This window comes from Pongo abelii, chromosome 23 (genome assembly GCF_028885655.2).
Source record: "Pongo abelii isolate AG06213 chromosome 23, NHGRI_mPonAbe1-v2.0_pri, whole genome shotgun sequence".
Taxonomy (NCBI): domain Eukaryota; kingdom Metazoa; phylum Chordata; class Mammalia; order Primates; family Hominidae; genus Pongo; species Pongo abelii.
In genome coordinates, this window is record NC_085929.1 from 48,614,653 (window position 1) to 48,636,203 (window position 21,551).

Below are 21,551 nucleotides of genomic sequence, written 5' to 3' on the forward strand. Positions count from 1 at the left end.
CAACTCCGTGCCTGCTGCAACACTCACTGTGAAGGTCTGCAGCTTCACTCCTGAAGCCAGCAAGACCATGCACCCACCAGAAGGAAGAAACTCTGAACACATCTTAACATCAGAAGGAACAAACTCTGAACACACCATCTTTAAGAACTGTAACACTCACCGTGAAGAGTCCACGGCTTCATTCTTGAAGTCAGTGAGACCAAGAACCCACCAATTTTGGACACAAGGTGACAGGCTGAGGGTGGTGGCTCGGTCCCAGGTTTTCCTGGGGCCTTCCCAGGGAACGTTCTGGCCCCTGCTGACTGAACCCTGGGAGGTAACCCTGGCATATAGCTCCCTGATGCCATGATTTGTCTTCCTTTTTGGGGTGTCATATATGAAGAGAGGTGACTGTTGTGATGGTGCTGGCAGGACTGCTGCCCCTGATGTGGGGTGGGCTGAGTTAGGACTGAAATGTGAGGCCAGGCGCGGTGGCTCATGCCTGTAATCCCAGCACTTTGGGAGGCCGAGGCAAGCGGATCACGAGGTCAGGAGATTGAGAGCACGCTGGCTAACACGGTGAAACCCCATCTCTATTAAAAACAGACAAAAAAATTAGCCAGGCATGGTCGCAGGCGCCTGTAGTCCCAGATACTCGGGAGGCTGAAGCAAGAGAATGGTGTGAACCCGGGAGGCGGAGCTTGCAGTGAGCCAAGATCACGCCACTGCACTCCTGCCTGGGCGACAGAGCGAGACTGCCTCAAGAGAAAAAAAAAAAAAAATGTGGGCCTCCAGGCTGAGTCCTGCCCTTTCCACCACACTCAGGGCTGACTGACACCTCTAGTCAGTCCATTCCGGCCCTTTCCCCAGATGCCAGGACAGTGTAGTCCTTGTCACCAATCTGGGCAGTCAAGAGTTGGGACAGTGGGGGGACATGGGATTATGGGCAAGGGTAACTGACATCTGCTCAGCCTCAACATACCCCTGTCTCAAACGTGGCCAGGCGGTGGGGTAAGCAGGAATGAGGCAGGGGTGGAGTTGCCCTGAGGAGGATGATCCCAACGAGGGTGTGGGCAGGGGACCCAAGTTGGAACTACCACATTGCTTTATTGTACATCAGGGCCCCTGGCTAGGGAGCAGGCTGGGGACTAGGTACCCCATTCTAGCGGGGCACAGCACAAAGCTCGTAGGGGGAAGGGATCACCAGAAAGCTGACAACGCGAGAGTGGCTGGGCTGGGGCTGTCCAGCGGGCACCGAGAAGCTGAAGCGCTGCAGCAGGCAGGTGAAGAAGAGGAAGAGCTCCATGCGGGCCAGGGGCTCCCCGAGGCATGTGCGGCGGCCTGTGGGGAGGGGAGGGGCGTCAGTGAGCCTGGCTCCTGGGCGATACCCCTGCAAGACTCCACGGAAGGGGACAGGGAGCCGGGCTCCCCACAGGCACCTGCTGAGAAAGGCAGGAAGGCCTCTGGCTTCACAAAGTGGCCCTGGGCATCCAGGAAGTGTTCGGGGTGGAAGCGGAAGGGCTTCTCCCAGACGGCCTCATCCTTCAGCACTGATGACAGGTTGGTGAAGAGCGTCGTCCCCTGGGCAGGAGATGCAGGGCGAGAGTGGGGACTGGGCTCTAGGATGCTGGGACCCCTGCCACCAAACACACGGGGGACACACACTACCTGGCACACAGCTGGACTCTGTCAACTAGTCCTGTGCCTGAGAAGCTCCTGAGCTCTCTCTCCGACACCATGGCGGGGCGCAGTCACACCTCCCGGGGGCACTGAAACTTCCTCCTCTCTCTACAGGCACAACTTTCTGGCAGGTCCTGGTCTGTCTTCCCCACTAGACTGGGGCTCTGGATGGACAGGCCAGCCCTGCCTATACTCTGCACCCCACACCCAAGCAGGGACAGTCGATGTGGTGGCATTGAGGACTGGGTGGCCAGGGTTTGTAGACTGGGCCCACCTGGCAGTGGCCATGCTGGGGCTATCACCAGGGGCTGGTGCTGAGCTGGAGTGAGGAGGGCACCAGGCCTACCTTAGGGATGCGGAAGCCCTGTACTTCGATGTCACGGGATGTCATATGGGTCACACCCAGGGGGACGATGTCCCCAAAGCGCTGCACCTCGTGAATCACGGCAGTGGTGTAGGGCATGCGAGCCTGGTCACCCATCTCTGGTCGCCGCACCTGCCCTATCACGTCGTCGATCTCCTGTTGGACACGGCCTGGACAGACATGCGTCCCCACAATGGGTCAGCACCCAGGGGACCAGCCCTGACGCTCTCCTTCCTCCTGTGTTGGAGGAGGTTAGGCTTACAGGAGCCTGGCCAAGCCTATGCTTGGAGCCCCGGGTGTCCCAGCTAAGCTCAGGGGCCGCCTCCTGTACCCTTCTTCCCTTGCCCCCTGCACTGGGCCCCAGCTGGGCTTACGCTGAACATCCGGGTGTAGGATCATGAGCAGGAGGCCCCAGGCCAGCGTGGTCGAGGTGGTCACCATCCCGGCAAGGAACAGGTCAGCCACCACCATGCGCAGGTTCTCATCATTGAAGCTGCTCTCAGGGTTCCCCTTGGCCTGAGCAGGGTCGAGAGAGTACTCAGGGGACAGAACGGGGAAGCCCCCAAATGACCTTCCATTCTTTATATGTCAGCCCAGGTGCGACTCACCAGGTGTTCCAACGGCCCCACCTTTTTTGCCCAGCCTCCCCTCATTCCTCCCGGGAGCCTCAACTCACCACCCGTACCCACCGTGTCAGCCGCTCTCACCTTCTCCATCTCTGCCAGGAAGGCCTCAGTTAGGTCTCGGGGTGGCTGGGCTGGGTTCCAGATCATCCTGTGCTCAGTCAGCAGCTCATCCAGCTGGGCCAGGAAAGCCTTTTGGGAGTGTAAGACCTTGCCAGCCACCCCGGGGATGTGCAGGAGGACGGGGATGGCATTTAGCACCTGCACCAGACACAGAATGGGGTCTGGATCCTTTCTGTGCTCTGCGTTCACCTGGACCAGTCTCAGGCCCCAGCCACCTCCAGGGAAAACCCAGGGTCTGCCTGTCCTCAAAACTGATCTCCCCAAGTCCCTCCCCAAGTGCCAGCCTCCACCCTCTCTCCTTGCCCTGGGCTGCCAGAGGAGAAACCTAAAATCAAAATCTCCAATGTGGACAGGAGACACAGGGTCCTTGGGCTCTGTTGGTGCCCCCTGACCCGGGCACACCTCTCCCACGACCATGTCTGAGATGTCCCCTCCTCCTCCAGGCCCTTCCTCTTGCAGTGAGCTCTTCTGGAATATCCTTTCCCAAACCCTTCTATGCAAATCCTGCTCTTCGGAGGCCCCAGTGCAGCCCCAGCACCTCTCAGGAGCTCGCCCTGCAGAGACCCCTCGGTCTCTCGCTCCGCACCTCGCGCAGGAAGCCCGTCTCCTCCTTCAATCCCTCCTGAGCTAGGTCCAGCAGCTTGAGGAAGCGAGGGTCGTCGTACTCGAAGCGGCGCCCACAGGTGAGGGAGGCGATCACGTTGCTCACGGCTTTGTTCAAGAGGCCGTTGGGGCGAAAGGGGCGTCCTGGGGGCGGGAGATGCGGGTCAGGGGTCGCCTTCCCGGTCCTCCACCTTCCCAGTTCCCACTTAGTGCCCCTCTGCCCATCACCCACCGGAGTGGTCGGCGAAGGCGGCACAGAGGCAGGAGGCCTCCTCGGTCACCCACTGCTCCAGCGACTTCTTGCCCAGGCCCAAGTTGCGCAAGGTGGACACGGAGAAGCGCCTCTGCTCGCGCCATGCGGGCCCGTAGCGTGCCAGGATCACCCCTGGGGGCGGGACGGACACGTGGGCGTTGCCATGAAGGCCTTGGCCCCACCCTCCACCACCCACTCCAACCCTATGCTCCTCCTGGTCTCCCGCAGTCCCTAGCCCGGTCCAGCTGGGCACAGGGCCCACTCTTTGCTCACCCACCTTGCTCCCCTGCCTCAGGCGGGGCTTGGCCCCACCGCTGCTCTGCCCACCCTGACCGCCTTTCCACTCAGGGAAGATCCCGCCCGCCCCGCCCACACTAAGCCCACAGCATAGCCGCGGTCCCCGCCACCGCCACTTCCAGTGGTGAAAGGCGTCAGCCTCGCCCACCAGGCTTCTGGCGGATCTGGGCAGTAGCCCCGCCCTCTCCCAGCCCACAGACTCGCACCTCCCCAGTGCAGGTGGTTTCCTGGCCCACTGTCCTCAGCCCACTCGCTGGCCTTTATCTCTGTTTCACGCCCAGGACCCCACGCCCTGTCGGCGCAGCTCAGGCTACGGTAACTGTTCACCCGGGGCCCACGGAAACGCGGTCTCTGTCCCCACCGCCGCTTGCCTTGGGAACGCGGCCCGAAGCCCAGGACCTGGTAGATGGGTGCAGGCGGGCGGTCGGCGGTGTCCTCGCCGCGGGTCACCAGCGCCTCGCGCACGGCCGCCAGCCCATTGAGCACGACCACCGGCGTCCAGGCCAGCTGCAGGCTGAACACGTCCCCGAAGCGGCGCCGCAACTGCAGAGGGAGGGTTAGGGCCTCTGTCAAGCCAGGGTCCCCCCAGACTACAGGCCCTAGTCCTATTTGAACGTTGGACGACCCCCGGGGCTACCAGGAGTGAGCAGGTGGGAGGGGGAGACCCGGTCTCCTGATCCTGGGGCGAGGGTGGGAGGTCACACCTTCTAGGATGGAGGAACTCAGTTTGGATGCGTCACCCAGGTATGACCTTGCAAGAGTCACCAAAACTGCTGATAGGCCCCAGTTAGCATCCCATTTTACAGATGGTGGTCCATGCCGGTGAGCAGTGAGGCCCGAGGACCCACAGTGCACAAGGTTTGAACCGGGTCACTGCACTCCCTTCATCCTTGATTTCCTGATTTAAACGGCACTCAGGACCCTGACTCGTCTTCCATTCCCAAGGCCTTTCCTTCTGGTGTCAGCAGAGGGGACTTTGTGCTCCATAACATATGTTGCCCAATGGGCTGGCATGCCCACTGCCAAGTCCAGCTCCACCTCCAGGCCCTTGCCCTACTCTTCCTTGGCCTTTGGAAAATCCAGTCCTTCATGCCATGTATAAATGCCCTCCCCCAGGAAGTCCCCCAAACCTGCTTCCCCTTCTCAGCCTGGCTTCTGGTCCAGCCTGTGGCTCCACCCACCACCCATGTTTGCTGGTGGTGGGGGATCCTCAGGACCTCTGCTGCCCTCCAGGACCTCCTCCCTCACCTGGTCAAAGCAGTATGGTGTGTTCTGGAAGTCCACATGCAGCAGGTTGCCCAGCCCGGGCAGTGGCAGGGGGCCCGGTGGGTAGCGTGCAGTCCAGCGTTGGCGCCGGTGCATCAGGTCCACCAGGAGCAGGAAGATGGCCACTGTCACGGCCAGGGGCACCAGTGCTTCTAGCCCCATAGCTGCCTCACTACCGACTGGGCTCCTTTGGACACACCTGGCACCCCCACCCCACCAGGCAGAGGACCAGGCAGGACACACTCAGCACACCGAGCACGTGACCGTTCCCTTATAAAGGGAGCTGATGATGGCCTTTGCCTTCTGCTGTGAGCCAACCTGCTGTGTTGACTGTGCTGCCAGTGGGTGCAGGGTCAGGCCAGGGTGGATATGGGCTGCTCCAGAGGTCCTTGCCCCTGCTCGCTCTAGTTGCCTACCCAGGTTAGGGTGGTGGGTGAGAGGTGGCCTGGCACGAGAGCTCCACCCAAGTTGGAGGTATGGATTGTACTGGGTGCTGAGCTGTGTACTGGGAGCATGGTGGGAAGGCTGTGAGTCAATGCCCCAATGTAATGACGACGAGGAGGAGCAGGAAGGTAACATAGCTGACATGACAAGCCAGCAGTGCCATGAGGGTCATGGGGACGTTGCCCCAGGCTGGAACAGGACTTTCTGTGAAGGATTCATGGAGAACTTTGTCTAGCTGACTGAGGGGCTGCCTAGCACTGCAGGCCACGGCACTGGCAGTGGGACCAACCCACCCCTGGAATTTCCTGTGCAGGTGGCCTGAGGGGCAGCAGGAGGCCAGCAGATGGAGCCTGGGTCTTTTCAGGTCTGGATGAAGACTGGATCTGGGGAACAAAAGGCAGGGAGAACAGTTTATTTAAAATTAAAAAAAATAATAACAACTTATTTTTAGAGACAAGGTCTTGCTCTGTTGCCCAGCGTGGAGTGCAGAGGTGTGATCATAGCTCACTCAAACTCCTGTGCTCAATCAAGAGATCCTATTTTAGCCTCCCGAGTAGCTGGAACTACAGGTGCACACCATTACGCTCGGCTAATTTTTTTGTTGAGATGGGTTCTCACTATGTTGCCCACGCTGGTCTTGAACTCCTGGCTTCAAGTGATCCTCCTGCCTTGGCCTCCCAAAGTGTTCGAAGTAGAGGCGTGAGCCATCTGGCCCAACAGAAGTTTTGAAGCCACTCAACTGGCAAAGAGACCAAGATCCATGCCCAACTGGGGACTTCTCAGATCTGGCTTGTGTTCTCTCAAACTGGCCTCAGCTGAATGAATGTTCCTGTCCTACGTGGCAGCACCCTTCTACCTGGGACTGTGAGAGAATCAAGGTGCAGGGATAGCAGGATGGTCCGGGTGCTTGTTACATGGTGGCCCTTTATACATTACCTGTATGCACTCTTGGCCTTTTGAGGTGTCAGGCCCTCCCCAAGCAGTCATCATGAATCATGATGGGGGTGTGAAGGGCAGGAACAGGCACGCCTGCAACGTGGGCAGTGTCCTCCCGAGTGCCCTCCTTACCAGCCAGAGGCCTGTAATTCAAGATATGGCAGCATGAGGAAAACCTTCAATAACGATGCCTGTGGCCTTTTCCAATCATTGTGCACCTGTGGCTTCCATTGATCGGGCACTTATGTGCCAGAAACTGCTGGTCAGACTGTGTGTGTTCCAGCTCATTAATCCTCCCACAGCCCCCTAAGGAGGTGGTTTTATGGTCCCCAAGGCATAGAGACTGAGGCTCAGAGATCACATAACAAGGTTCAAGTCACAGAGCCGTGTTAAGAGTCCACATCCAATGTGTATGCTGAGCTACTATTCTATACTGTTTGGACATTACATTCTATTAATGGTCAGTATAGACATTTCTGAGATTTATTATTTTTAGGAAACAGATCCAACCTGCCTTCCCTGAACACTGGTACTGCTTGTGTCATGGTGAAAAGTGCACTGTGCCCTGGCAGACCCTATGGACGTTGCCAAGTGAGATGGTGTGAAAATATGTCAGCAAGCGGTAGACTAGGAAACTCCGGGCTCTCGTTCTCCTAGAGAGCTCAATGTTAAAGCTATAGGAGACCAAAACATCATGAGAATTCTACAAACTAGTTAGGATGCTGCAATGCCAGCTGGTGCAGAGCCAGGAAGGGACTGCACTGGGAAGGGTAGTAAAGTTGGAGCATGTTGCTTGTTCTTGCCCTTCCCCCTGACAGGCACAGCAATGCTACTGGGAGAGACCCTCCAATTCCCAGCTCCTCCAATGGGACAGGTTTCTGCTGGGTCCGACTCAGAGTGCTGAGTGGTGGGGTCTGCCTGCCCTCAGAGCACCTCTGCGTTTCCACAGCTGCAAGGGGATGGGGTTATGGGCAATGGAATAGTTGTCTCTGGGTATCCTGGAGGGGATTGGTGCCAGGACCCCCAGTAAATACCGAAATCCAAGGATGCTTAGGTTCCTTATGTAAAATGGCATAGTATACCTATGCATATGCTCCTGTATACTTTAAATCATCTCTAGATTATTTATAATACCTAATACAGTATAAATGCTATATAAATAGTTGCTATACTGTACTGCTCTTATTTGTATTTTTAGTTATACTTTTTCAAGTATCTTCGATGTGTGGTTGAATTTGTGGAAGTGGATGTGGAGCCTACGGGTATCGAGGGCTGCTTGTACCCTAGAAACAGAAATGGAAAGCTCCAGGGGCAGGGCCAGCCTGCAGGGGGGCAGTTTAATGGGTAAAGCTTCAGTTTTATAAAATGAAAAAGTTCTGGAGATTGGTTGCACAACAATGTGAACACATTTACCACCACTAAACTGTACTGTGACTGTTATGATGGTAAATTTTTTTAATCACAATTTAAAAACTTAAGTATTAAAAAATAAATGGCTATATACACACCTATTAGAATGGCTTAAATCCAGAACACTGACAACACCAAATGCTGACAAGGATGTGGAGCATCAGGAACTCTCATTCATTGCTGGTGGGAGTACAAAATGGTACAGACACTTTGGAAGACAGTTTGGCAACTTCTTTTCCTTTTTTCAATTTTTTTTTGAGACAGAGTCTCTCTCACTCACTCTGTCACCCAGGCTGGAGTGCAGTGACATGATGATCTCAGCTCACTGGAACCTTTGCCTCCTGAGTTCAAGCAATCCTCCCACCTCAGCCTCCCGAGTAGCTGGGACTGCAGGCGTGAGCCACCATGCCTGGCTGATTTTTGTATTTTTAGTAGAGACAGGGTTTCACCATGTTGGCCAGGCTGGTCTCAGACTCCTGACCTCAGGTGATCCAGACAGTTTGACAATTTCTTACAGAACTAGACATACTCTTACCATACAATCCACCAATTGTGCTTCCTGTACTTACCCAAAGGTGTTGAGACCTTACGTCCACTCAAAAACCTGCAAAGGGATGTTTACGGCAGCTTTATCTGTAATTGTCAAAACTTGAAAGCAACCAAGATGTTCTTCAGCAGGTGAATGGATAAACTGTGGTACAGCCAGACAATGGAATTATTTATCACTAAAAAGAAACAAGCTATCAAGTCATGAAAAGACATGGTTGAACCTTAAATGCACATTACTAAGTGAATGAAGCCAATCTAAAAAAGGCTACCTACTATATAATCTCAACTATATGATACTTTGGAAAAGGCAAAACTTTGGAGACAGTAAAAGGCTCAGTGGTGAGGGACTGGGGGTAAGAAGGAATGAACAGTGGGACACAGAGGATCCCTGAGGCAGTGAAACTACTCTGGATAATGGTGGGTCCACGTCTTTTTCGAGACAGGATTTTGCTGTCACCCAGGCTGAAGTGTGGTGGTGCGATCACGACTCACTGTAGCCTCAACCTCCTGGGCTCAAGTGATCCTCCCAGCTCAGCCTCCCAAGTAGCTGAGACTACAGACGTGCACCATCATGCCTGGCTAATTTTTGTATTTTTATGTAGAGATGGGGTTTTGCCATGTTGCCCAGGCTGTTCTCGAACTCAAGCGATCCACCCACCTGAGCCTCCCAAAATGCTGGGATTATAGGCGAGAGCCACCACGCCCTGGCAGATCCAGGTCTTTATACATTTGTCAAAGGCCATAAAATGTACACCACCGGGAGTGGCCCCTAGTATAAACTATGGACTTTGGGTGAAAACAGTGTGCCACTCTGGTGGGGATGTTGATAGAGGGGAAGGTATGCATACCGGGGGAAGGGGTTATATGGGAACTGTCTGTACCGTTAGCTTAATCCCACTGTGAACATAAAACTACTTCAAAAAAATCAATTAAGACAAACACTAAAGGAACTAAAAGGCACTTGAGCAGTTGAGGCGAACTGCAGAAGCCAGAAACTAGAGTCAGGAGGCATGCGTGTATCACTGCCACTCCCCAGTGAAGGTCATTTCTGAAGCCAATTTAAGGAAAGACCTAGAACAATCACAAGTGCTCCACTCAAGCAAATCAAAAGGGGACAAAAGAATAAAAGACAAAATGACAAACATTTGCTGTCAGGAAAATATTTTCCTCAAGATAAATATTTTTCAAGTTTTATGGTTTAGCCCTTGACACCTGAAGTCTATCCATTTCATTTTAACTGTATTAATGCCAAGTCAAGACCAGAATTAGACAACAACTAGCTCAAAAAAGCCATCATTTCTATGCAGGTCCTGTTCAGTTGCCCAAGTTTGGTCCTACAGCCGGCACGTCGCACCCACCCACACCTCCATCCTGGCGGAGTGAAATGAGAAATGGACTGCTTGATGTAGCCATTAAAACACAATTAATCTGCCATTTCTGCTGCCCCAAATTGATGAACACAGAACTCATTTATAATTGCTTATTTCTACTTCACAACATTCCTTCCAGTATTTCTATTCTCTAAAAGAGTCATTAACATTCCATTATTTTTTTATAACCCTTAATGTTGATTGGAAATATGTCTTCATATCAACTTGAGTAAATCTGACTGTCCCCATACACTGGCCACACTCCACCTGCCCAGAGGAGTGGCAGAAGAACTCTAAATTTTGTTTGCTTCTCGGCTGCATGGCCATTGAGAGGCCAGGAATGGGACAGACAGGTTCTGATCATGGCCTCCTCTGCAGAACCAGAGCTACCCCTTGGGGGTTAGAATGGGAGAAGGAAGAGACGCATTCACTTTAAATTAAACAGAAGAAGGAAACAAGGTTAAAATGAAGTTTATTATTTTTTCAATTTTTTGATTTTTTTTGTTTTTTGTTTTTTTAAATAAAACTGTTTGTGAAACAGCTATTTTATCCCCATGGCAGAGTGACCCCTGAAAGATGCACTAACCCCTTCTTAAGGCCATAACAAGATTTTTTTGTACTTTTTTCTTTTTTTAAAACTCAGATATTTAAAAATTATACAATTTACAAAACAAAACAAAACAACACAACATAAAGAATCACGTAGCATGGGGCTGCCTATCTGACAGGTCCTCTTTTCCTTTATAAAAATGAAAGCAAAAAGAAAAAGGGGCTAAATGGGTGTTCCTGGTCAGCTTAACCCACTCTGATCACAGCGACAGTCCCTCCCCGTCCCTGCCTACAGCTCATACTGCCAGCTCTGGCAGCACAGGCCTGGGCCTCCTCCCATCCCCACGGGTCCCTGTGGGTCAGGGCACTGCTGCCTGGAATGTGCTGAGGACAGGGGGCCCCAGAGGAGGGTCATCCCTTGATTTTGCTGCTGCTGTGTACACTTGATGGGGTCCTTGAGGTCCTCACCAGCCACAGTGACCCAGGACACAGCTATGACCCCAGGCATCTGCCAATTTCACCCCCAAAAGGAAAAATTAAAAAAAAAACATAAATAAATAGTGTTTCTGGAAATGAAAAAAAATTTATTTTTGTGTTTAAACATCATTCCCCTACTCTTGAAAACATGGACCATCCCTGTATTTCCCCTCCCCCAAAACCTTCCCACTTTGAGACAAATTAATGACAAAAGGATGGTTCTGGTGTGGTTTGTCTGCTTTTTCAATCCTGGGTCTAGTGTTTTCTGAACTGGTGTGAGACAGGCTAAAGATCAACGCCACACACACACCCCGTCCTTTATGAGATGAGGGTTTGTTCAGTTCAATTTCACATTTAAATTTCACTTGTCATCGGAACAAATTTGGAGATCTTTAACTAGATAATTTTAAAATAGAATCAAAAGGGATAGCGCACCTTTCATTTAAACAAAGTCTTTCCAGACTAAAAATAGATTTATATATATATATTTTTTATCCCTCCCTTTTAATTCCCCCCCACCCTTTCCCCATCATCCCACCCCTCCCCCCTCCCCCCACATTGTCACTATGGAGATTGTGTCCATGGAAACAGCCATTCCAACGTCTTGGGTCTTTCTTTCCTGTGGTGTCACTGGTTTGAGTGTGATGTGAGAACTTAAGGAAGGAAGTGCTGGCATGGGCAGGCACGCGGGGCGGGGCGGGGCGGGGCAGGGTGTGGCTGCACGGTAGGACGATTTCCATTCCATCACGAGTGTCCACCACCTTCTCATCTCCACAGTCTCACCTGGAAGACAAGGGACAGACAGTGAAGGCCAGGAGCCTCCACAGGGTCCATCACCAACAGCCGTGGTTCCGTGGTACCCCTGGGAGCTTTCAGCAGGGAGCCTGCACTCAGACCCCTCTGCAGATGTGCTGCTGATATGGGACACACCCGAGACCAATGCCAGGGCCACTGTGTGGCTCTGGATCTGGAATGTGATTAAAGGCAGCAATGACCTAGTGGGGGTGCTGAGGCCGAACTCTGAGGGCTCCTCAGGGCATGTCTGCCTTCCTAGTGCATAAAGGAACCAGGACAACAGAGAACTCCCTGACCTCAGGGAGGTCCCCACTTGTGGGGCAGCTGGTGGGGTTTTGCTAGTGTCAGGACCCCAGCTGTGACTGAAACCTACAGTACCTGGTCAATCTGTGGAAGAAACTTCTCGAAGTCCAGCCTCTTAGGACAGTTTCACAGCTGCCTCTAGTCGACACAGCTAGTTGTTTGTTTTTGAGACAAGACATCGCTCTGTCGCCTTGGCTCCCTGCAGCCTTGACCTCCTGGGCTCAAGCAATCCTCCCACCTCAGCCTTCCAAGTAGCTGGGACTACAGGTACACGCCACCATGCTTGGGTAATGACAAAGTCTTTTTTTTTTTTTTTTTTGAGATAGTCTTGCTCTACTGCCCAGACTGGAGTGTAGTGGTGCGATCTTGGCTCACTGCAGCCTCTGCCTCCTGGGTTCAAGTGATTCTTGTGCCTCAGCCTCCCAAGTAGCTGGGATCACAGGTGCACGCCACCACACCCGGCTAATTTTTGTATTTTTAGGAGAGATGTGGTTTTGCCATGTTAGTCAGGCTGGTCTTGAACTCCTGGCCTCAGGTGATCTGCCCACCTCGGCCTCCCAAAGTGTTGGGATTACAGGCGTGAGCCACTACACCTGGCCCACAGTCAGTTCTTCATGCTTAAAAAGAACACTCTTCCCATGGCCTCTAACAGGGAGGGCAGGTTTTCTGAGGCTCAGACACAGCTGGACTATGTTAATCCTTTCGACCTCTCAGAAGCCTGAGACCCCTAGGTACCCCATCCCCAGGCTGGAGGGCTTCTCTCCTCTTCCAGCCCAGGTGAAGAAGGGGATTCTGATGGCCCACGTAGGACTGATGGATTGTACCAAACGTCCCTGTGGAATGCTTCATGGGCCATCTGATGTGGAAAGGTCTCAAAGAAAAACAGCAGTTTCCTAGGAATCAGTCCAGTAAAATTTCGGCAGAAGCCAGAAGTGGTGGCAGCCTCGCCCCTCCTTCACTTGCTATCTGCACTTGCTATCACTTGCTCCTTCACTTGCTATCTGCAATCACTGTGCTTGACTGTCACTGGGGCTCACCTAACTGCTTCCTCAAGTCCAAATTGGTGCCCTCCCCTGACAAACCCCAAGAACCCAAGTGTCACCAGCCCTTTTTGCTTCCATAAAGTTCACACACGCAGAACTGCTAAGAAGGCTGGGGCCTGTGGGAGCTAAGATTGAGCTGTTCCCAAGCACGTACATGCACATGCTCTTGCCCAAGGAGGTTCCTGACTACTTGGCAGAAAACACCAATGAGCAGGAACACACACAGAGGCCATGGCACATCACCACAGACAAGTAAAAGCAAGCCCTGGGAATGCAGGCCAGCAGCTGAGCTAATGGGCACCTACCTCCAGGAACACAGAAGGGTGTCATCTTGTTGGGGTTGCAGGATGCCCGTGTGAATCAAGGTCAATGCCCACACGTACCCTGCCAGGCTCTGCTCAAGGAGGGGACAGGGCAGGGTTTGCCCTCTTTACCAATACACAGCAGTCTTAGGCCTGCACCCCAATCTTGCTCATTACTCAGAAGAACAGGACCCCACACCAGCTCCCCAGTGAAGAATGAAGCACACGTCAGCAGCCAGGGTCTGCCTGGCCAGTCGGCTCTGCGAGCTGCTACTTGTGGGCCCCTCCTGGGGTGCGTGGTGGCCCAGGCAGCGGCAGTTCCTCAGCACCTGCAGCCTGGGGCTCTGCCCTCCACAGCCTTCGTGTTCCCCAGGTCTGATGACTAGACCAGCCCAAACACATGATATCCTGAATGTAATGGGACCCTAACTTTTCAAGAGTTACTTTAAAAAAGTTGTTCCTTCAGTAGTGAAATTAGGAAGGAAAATTCTCTAAGCACTATGTGCCAGGCCCTGGGCTAGAAGCTTTACAGATATTATTTCACAGTAATGTGGACCTGCCTGACCCCCATCTTCAAGAGAGCTAAAGCTCAGGAAGGCGACACGTGTAGCCCAAAGCGACATGGCCAGAGGTGGGACTGGGGCTTTCCTAACTGGGCCCTAGGGGCTGCATGTCCTACGGCATGGCGTTTGGCTGAGAGATGGCTGGATCCCAGACAGTGAGCCTGGGAGCAGCCCTGGTGCCAGCCAGCCTGAACAGCAGGAGTGACCTGACGCCCCTGTGCTGAAGACTGTGAATTCTCTTTTAAAGAACATCACCTTGCTGCTCAGCTGCCAGCATCCAGGGTTTCGTCTTGGGCCAACACCTTCCCAAGCTCCCTCACACTTGTTCCCTCCCTTCCCTTCTCGCTCACACTGTCCTTTCTGCTCCCCTTTGGCCTCATCCGTGGCCTGAACCCGGGACGCCATCCTCACGTCCTTCCACATCAGACTCTAAGCCTGCCTTTCCCAACTGCAGCAAAAACTTATCATCTCAACACCACTCACCCTGGCCAGGATTCGCCCAGAGCCCATTTCCTCATTTCTAAAATAGACATTAATTCCGACTAGAGAGGGAGGATATGAAGGGAAACCTAATTCTGAATCTATACTGATTAAGGGCACTGATGGTCAGGGTCCAAGAGTCCTTTCTTCTCTGGGATGCACTCATTTCTTTCTTTTTTTTTTTTTTTTTTTGAGATGGAGTCTCACTCTGTCACCCAGGCTGGAGTGCAGTGGCGCGATCTAGGCTCACTGCAAGCTCCACCTCCCGGGTTCATGCCATTCTCCTGCCTCAGTCTCCCAAGTAGCTGGGACTACTGGCGCCCACCACCACGCCTGGCTAATTTTTTGTATTTTTAGTATTTTAGTATTTTAATTTTTTGTATTTTTGTATTGTTAGCCAGAATGGTCTCGATCTCCTGACCTCGTGATCTGCCTGCCTCCCAAAGTGCTGGGATTCTAGGCGTGAGCCACTGCGCCCGGCCTGGGATGCACTCATTTCTTTAACATAGACTCACTTGGCACTAGCATAGTTACATGCCCCGCTCTGGGCTAGGCTTTGATGGTGCAAAGACAGACGTGGTCCCTGCCCTAATGGAGCTTACATTCTAGTGGAGAGACGGGTAGTAAACAAGTAAATGATCTGAAATGGTGGTGATGCTAGGACGGCTGCAAGTGAGGAGAGGGGCAATGGAGACAAGGATTTAGAAAGGGAAAGGCTTCTCTGAGGAAGTAGCATTTAAGCTGAGACCCAGGAGATGGAGCCTGTTTTCAACATGAAGATGGGGAGCCAAAGTGTTTCCAGCACAAGAACTGTGTGTGCAGAAGCCCAGAGGGAGGAAGCCTGGTCCCTGAGGAGCTGGAGGCAGCCAGGGGCCTGGAGAGTCACCTGAGACTTCCACAGGGCTCTGGAAGGCAAAGTGAGACGTCGGGGCTTTGTTTGGAAGATGACAAGAATCTCTGACGTAGAGGAGACAGGACTGGAGGGAGGCCTAATGAAGACTGCACGTGGCTGCTGAGCAGTGGCCGGGAGGCGGGCACTATAGCACCCACAATGCCTGGGCTGGGGCTGGTGGGGAAGGAAAGTGGACAGACTCAGGCTCTCCTCTGGAGGTGTAACCCCGGACCGCCTCTGGACCAGTTTGGGGAAAGGCGAACTCTAGAATGTGACATTCATGCATACACACAAATGGGCTGTGTGATGTCCAGCTCCAGGGGCAGGGGGGCCACTCCCCCCTTCCCTGCCTTGCTCAGCGTCCATCCATGGCTGTTCTGTGCAGGGTACATAGCATCCAGGATGCAGCATCAGCCCTGATCAAGGTTATGCTTCCCATGTGCTGGGCCACAGGGCCTGTTAGGGCAAGCTGGGGCCTCCTTGTTTAATTCACGACAGGAGGAAGAGCTGGGTATAGGGATTCCACAGTCAAAAGCCCTGCCAACCAATGACACAAGCCAGCAAGGCAACCACCTTGGCACAAGGAGACAGTGGGCAACCACAGGCCTGCAGAAGGACTTCTCCCCCTCCGCACTCCTGGAGAGGGTCAGGTACCAGATACCTCACAGGCTGGGAGGCAGGGGCGGCATCTTTTAACCCCAAGCCTTGGGTATTTTTTGCTATAAGAGACAGCTGCAGGGTCCGATCTGCTGCCTTGACTCCTCCAACTCCCAAGAGAAACCCACAGCTAGGCATGGCAGACCAACGGGCTGAGAGCCAGTGTGCTGTGCTGGCACTTAGAGACATTTCCCAATGGAATCTCAAAAGGCTGGCACTGCTATTCCTGTTTTTACAGAAGAAAATGAAGCACAGAGACATGGAGTGGTCTGACCTTCGTCACACAGCACCTATCCTATCACTCTGTCAGAACACGGCACACTAGGAGGCAGACACACACGCACATTCGTTGTCTGTTCCCTGCCTTGTCAGGGCACCCAATAATGGCGGCTCTCTGTCCCCAGCATGGGGCCCAAGATGAGCCCTCCTTTAGTTAGAGGTGTGATTCTATCCCCAGTCACCAGGGCTTCTACCACAAATGAAGGACGGTGACCACCCTCAATGTCACTCTGCTGAACTGGGAAACCCGAAAAAGGTATCTGCCTTGTGGGAACAGCACATAAAAAACATTTCAGATGGACAGGACTGGATGCAGTGAGTCCATCCTCTCACTCCAAGAGCTGAATGGAATGGTTCAACCTCAATGGACCTGAGACGACTCTCTACAATGGGTGAGGCCACTTCATCACTGTACTTTGACCCAGAAGGATGAAGCTCACTGTTCTGTTCAAGAGTTGGCCAGGTGCCGTGGCTCACGCCTGTAATCCCAGCACTTCAAGAGGCCAAGGCGGGGAGATGACTTGATGTCAGGAGTTCAAGGCCAGCCTGGGCAACATGGTGAAACCCCATCTCTACAAAAAATACAAAAATTAGCTGGTCGTGGTGGTGCACGCCTGTAGTCCCAGCTACTCAAGAGGCTGAGGCGGGAGAATCGCCTGAACCCCAGAGATGGAGGTTGCAGTGAGCTGAGATCATGCCCCTGTACTCCAGCCTGGGCAACAGAGTGAGAATCCATCTCCAAAAAAAAAAAAGAATCAAGGGCCCTGTCAGCTAGGAAGGCAGGCCCAAGAATGACTAGAGAGGAACAGATGATGAACAAAATTCCCAAGAGATTTGTCCACCAGGCCCAGGGCCTGAACTTTCTTTTTCTCAAACACAGATGCCATTCCAGGACAAAAACAAAAAACACTTAAGCTCTTTCCTTAACCAGGTCTTCTAGGACACATTCCAGGAATATGCATCGTGGTCCCCTACAGAACTTGACTCTAACCATCTGGGCCTGTGCTGGCACAGGGGTGACAATGGGAAGGCACAGCGACACCCTCAGGAGTGCAGGGACATGCAGGAGGGCCAACAGAAACAGTCCTTTCAAAACCATGCAACGCAATGGCTGCCTTGTCCTAAGGGCTAATCCCAGGAAAAGGAGCAGGCAGTGCTGCCCAGCAGGTTCTGGAAAACGAGCAGCCACTCCCCGATGGTGGCAATGTACTCCAAGTCCAAGAGGCTTCATTTGCTCATCTGGTTCCTCTGATCCAGGAACACATGGAATGGCTTCCACCCACCTCCCCACTTTGCTCTGATCCCTTCACTGCCAGCCCTACTCTCCGGAAGAGGAAAGAGAAAGGCACTACACTCAACGCTCTATCAAGAAGGCACTTAGCAGCCCCCACTTGACTTCTCAAATGGCGTGGCAGCCGAGGGGCCTTCTCCGGAAATTAGTAGTGGTAACGAGGAGGAGGGCACGTTCCAGAAGATGGTCAGGCACATGGTGGTGCTGGAAGGGACACGTCTAGCGTTAGCTGTGTGGGTCAAACTCCTGAGGTCGACAAAGAAGTCCTCCCATTTGAGAGAAATGACCCCTCAATGAATATTTCTGAGACAACTAGTCCTCCTGCCCCATCCTGTAGCAGCAAGTGCCACAAGGTAAATTTTGGTTTTTCTTTTCTTTACAACCTATTTCCCTTCATGCCTCAGTGACGCAGGGAGGGTGAAGGAGCAGCATGGAGCTCAGAGGCCTGCAGCTTCTAGAGACCCCAAGTCCTATCATCCTGTTTTCACAGATGCCTGCCAAGAGGGCCGTGACCACAATCCCACACAAACTCATAGCAAGCACAACTCAATCACAAGAATTTTTTTTTCTTTTTTTTGAGACAGGGTCTCACTGTGGTGCAGGCTGGAATGTAGCAGCACGATCATGGCTCACTGCAGCCTCAGCCTCCAGGTTTGATCAAGCGATCCTCCCAGCTCAGCCTCCTGAGTAGATGGGACTAAAGGCACGTACCACCATGCACGGCTAATTTTTTTTTTTTTTAATGTAGACACAGGGTCTCACTGTGGCCCAGGCTGGTCTTGAACTCCTGGGCTTAGGCGATCCTTCTGCCTCAGCCTCCCAAAGTGCTGGCATTACAGGTAGGAGCCACCATGCCCAGCCTCGAGATTTTTAAGAGTAAAATTAAATCAGATGCTAGAGTCTACTAAATCTTTGAGGATTTTTCTTTCCTTTGTACTTCTCTTCTGCAAAAAGGAATCCTTCTAATACTGGAAAAAGAAGATTTCTAATAACAAAACCCAACAGTTCTGCTGTTTTCAAAGGAAAACACACCATAAGCTTTACAAAAATGTAGTAAATTAAGAAGAAGAGACCTTTGACTGGAACCCTTTCTGAGATGGGGGAAAGAGCAGAGGCTACTGGCAAGAGATGCCCTGCCCAAGAAAGAGACCTAAAAGCCTGTTGTGTCCACTCACAAGGCCACCCCTGGCCAGCTGTGCCCTGAAGGGCTGCCTTCAGGAACAGTCACCCTGCACCCCATCGGCAGTGGACAGTTTAGAAGCCCCCACTCCTTTCCACAGATATTCTGGGGAGCTAAGTAACCAATGGAAGAACACTGCATCCACCTGGCATTGTCATCCACGGGATGAAATGCTGGCGGCAGAGCATGGAGCGAGCAGGAGGGCAGAGGCAACGAGGCCCGCTGGGAGCCGGGCAGGGTGCAGGGAGCCCGGCGGCCCCGACTCACCTGTGCTTGCTGTCCTTTCCATTCCCACGAGCACACTGCCCCCCTCACCCCCGCTCCGACTGCTCTGTGCTGAGGCTGCCTTTCGCGGTCTTGTTCTGCAAGGGGGGGAGAGGGCACGGAAGGGGAGGCTGACACGGACAAAACCAAGAGGAGACAGACAGGTGGGAGAGGACAGTGCAGACATCAGGGAGGGCAAAGGGAGAACAGGAGTGGCACACGGAAAAGGAAAGAAAAGGCAGAGTCAGTCCTGACCGACAAACAGGAGACATTCAGACAGGGTTTTCTGAGGCAAAATGTGACCCTTAAAAAGGGGAGTTCTAAAAATAACATGCAAATTAAGTAAAAATAAAGAGAATATAAGATCCTGTGGCCCCCCGCTCTTCCCCGGAAATAATTTTTAAAGAAAAGCATAAGCAAGCATCTTTCAGGAGCATTTTGAGGGCAGACCTCTCTGGACAACCTCCTTCTAGTACTTTCGGCCCTACTAGATTTAAGACTCTGAGGGACCAGTGACCACCAGGTGTCAGTGTGACCTCAGCCAGAGACATGGTACAGACCCTGCAGGAAACATCAGGTGGCAGTGGTCTCCGTTCTGATCCTTTCTTGGGGCTCCTTCTCCATATACACCCTCCCCACACACATATGTGGTATCCACAAACAGGCCATTCACCCCTTACCTCCCACCCTTTCCTAAAGGAAGCGACCACGAGACCACCTCCTAAATAAACTGGGAAGTGGAGCCCGAGACAGCCCATCCACTGTGCATCAGGCTGCTTCTGCAGAAGCACAACCTGGAAGAGACTGTGAGCTTCCCCAGAGCCTTGGGGTCAGCTCAACTTCTAGTCTGGGAAGATGCCTTTGCACAGGCCTCAAGGCCTAGAACCAGACTTACTAAACGCCAATCTGTGAACTGGGGTTCTATTCACCTCAAGTGGAAATCAGTGGCTTGACTGAGTTAGATATTCTCACCTCTCTTAATGAACAGACAAACACCCCCTCTCCCAAAACACATTTCTCCTGGGATCCTCATAATACTCCGAGTGCTGGCCCCCATGCCACGGGTCTCCCTTCAGCATCATGCCCCTCCACCCTCCCATGGCCAGGAGCGGACTAGCAGCCGGAGGCACAGGTGGGGACAGGTGTGGATAAGGCCCACCAACACCTGGTCTTCAGGTCTTTCAGGAGAAGCCATCCTCGATCCCATCCCTGCTGGTAGCTCTTGGGGCCTCTGACTCACCTTGTGCTTAGGGCACCTCACCGAGAAGTTCTCCTCATGTAGCAAACAATCTGGAAGACAGAAGGGGACAGTCAGATGGAGACTTCACAGCTGGATATAGGTGTGGTCATGCTGGCTGGGATTGACAGGGTCAGACATGAAGGTAGGAGGTCGCTACACTTACTTCTAATAGGAAAACATTAGAGACAACCCAAGTAAGCTATGATACCTTAACATGATGGATATTGGTCACTTAAAAATTAACATTTTAAAAGAGTTAATGGTATGGAAAACACTCATGAAACAAAACTGCTTGAAAAAACCAGGATGTACAAATGTATAAATGTGCTAATTTTATTAAAATGTTTCTATCCATTAAAAAAAGACTTGGGGCTGGGTACCATGGCTCACACCTGTAATCCCAGCACTTTGGGAGGCCGAGGCACAAAGATCACTTGAGTCCAAGAGTCAAGACCAGCTTGGGCAACACAGTGAGATCCAGTCACTATTAAAAAAAAAAACAAAAATTGAAAGGCTGGGTGTGATGGCACTTGCCTATAGTCTCAGCTACTTGGGAGGCTGAGGTGGGAAGACTGCTTGAGCCCAGGAGTTCAGACTGCAGTAAGCTACTATCACATCACTGTACTATAGCCTAGGCAAGCAAAACTGTCTTTTTTTTAAAAAAAAAAAAAAAACTACTCGGGAGGCTGAGGCAGGAGAATCACTTGAACCAGACAGAGTCGGAGGTTGCAGTGAGCCGAGATCACACCACTGCACTCCAGCCTGGTGACAGAGCGAGGCTCCGTCTCAAAAAAAAAAAAAAAAAAAAAAGACTGAAAGGAAATCTACGAATATATAACAATAATTCTCTTTGGGTAAGAAGATGGAGCTGATTTAAATTTTATCTTTTCTATATTCCCATGATATCACCAATAAATGCTATTTTAAAAATCGTTGATTCTAGGCTAACCCCATTTCTCAGGCTCAAGCCAAAGCCTCCTTGTAAAAACACTTTAAAATCTAGACACGTCTTTTCTTCTCTGTACAGAGAAAGCCCAGGTGTCTGAGACAGAAAGGTGGCCAGGCCCAAGAGCCCCACTGTTACCTTTGCCCTACGACCCATGGAGACACAGAAGCCTCCAACACAAATCACATAATCCACACTAAACGCTTCAGAGGAAGGTAAAATCCCATGAGGATGCTTTTAATCTTTGGAGGAAAAATGATTCATTCCAACTTGTAACATGATGACAGCATCCTGGATGGCAGCAAGGACACATCTGCCTCCAGGTGAGCTGAGCTCTCACACAAGGGTAGCGCATGGATCAGGGCAAGGAAATCTAATTAATGAGTTCACTCT

The 21,551-nt window shown here is 52.2% G+C and overlaps 2 protein-coding genes across 6 annotated transcripts in view; both read right to left on the reverse strand.

Annotated features, from left to right (window-relative positions):
- Positions 1–620: 620 nt before the first annotated feature.
- On the reverse strand, positions 621–8,242 carry LOC100453198 (cytochrome P450 2D6). Its single transcript, XM_024239648.3, has 9 exons — positions 5,171–8,242; positions 4,294–4,465; positions 3,605–3,757; positions 3,356–3,516; positions 2,731–2,907; positions 2,398–2,539; positions 2,006–2,193; positions 1,419–1,560; positions 621–1,320 (listed from the first exon to the last, which is right to left on the reverse strand). The coding sequence occupies exons 1-9, from the start codon at positions 5,348–5,350 to the stop codon at positions 1,142–1,144; spliced, it is 1,494 nt and encodes a 497-aa protein (XP_024095416.1). The 5' UTR covers positions 5,351–8,242; the 3' UTR covers positions 621–1,141.
- A 2,110-nt stretch (positions 8,243–10,352) lies between these two features.
- TCF20 (transcription factor 20) overlaps positions 10,353–21,551 on the reverse strand; it is a 181,242-nt gene continuing 170,043 nt past the window's right edge. For 3 of the 5 annotated variants that reach the window (XM_054543561.2, XM_054543560.2, XM_024239933.3), the window contains exons 4-6: positions 20,213–20,262; positions 18,976–19,103; positions 10,353–11,706 (exon numbers count right to left, since the gene is read on the reverse strand). In XM_054543561.2, the coding sequence (XP_054399536.2) occupies positions 19,020–19,103; positions 20,213–20,262 (134 nt within the window). In that variant the 3' untranslated portion in view covers positions 10,353–11,706; positions 18,976–19,019. The remainder of the gene's footprint in view (positions 11,707–18,975; positions 19,104–20,212; positions 20,263–21,551) is intronic. The other 2 variants (XM_024239934.3, XM_024239935.3) reach the window with 2 other exon arrangements.

Bases quoted from the DNA above. Each gene is read 5' to 3' on its own strand.
- LOC100453198 (XM_024239648.3), bottom strand. From the start codon at position 5,350: ATGGGGCTAGAAGCACTGGTGCCCCTGGCCGTGACAGTGGCCATCTTC. The intron at 4,466-5,170 runs GTGAGGGAGGAG...CTCCCTCTGCAG, and splicing joins CACCATACTGCTTTGACCAG to TTGCGGCGCCGCTTCGGGGA. The intron at 3,758-4,293 runs GCAAGCGGCGGT...TCCCGCCCCCAG, and splicing joins CTTCGGGCCGCGTTCCCAAG to GGGTGATCCTGGCACGCTAC.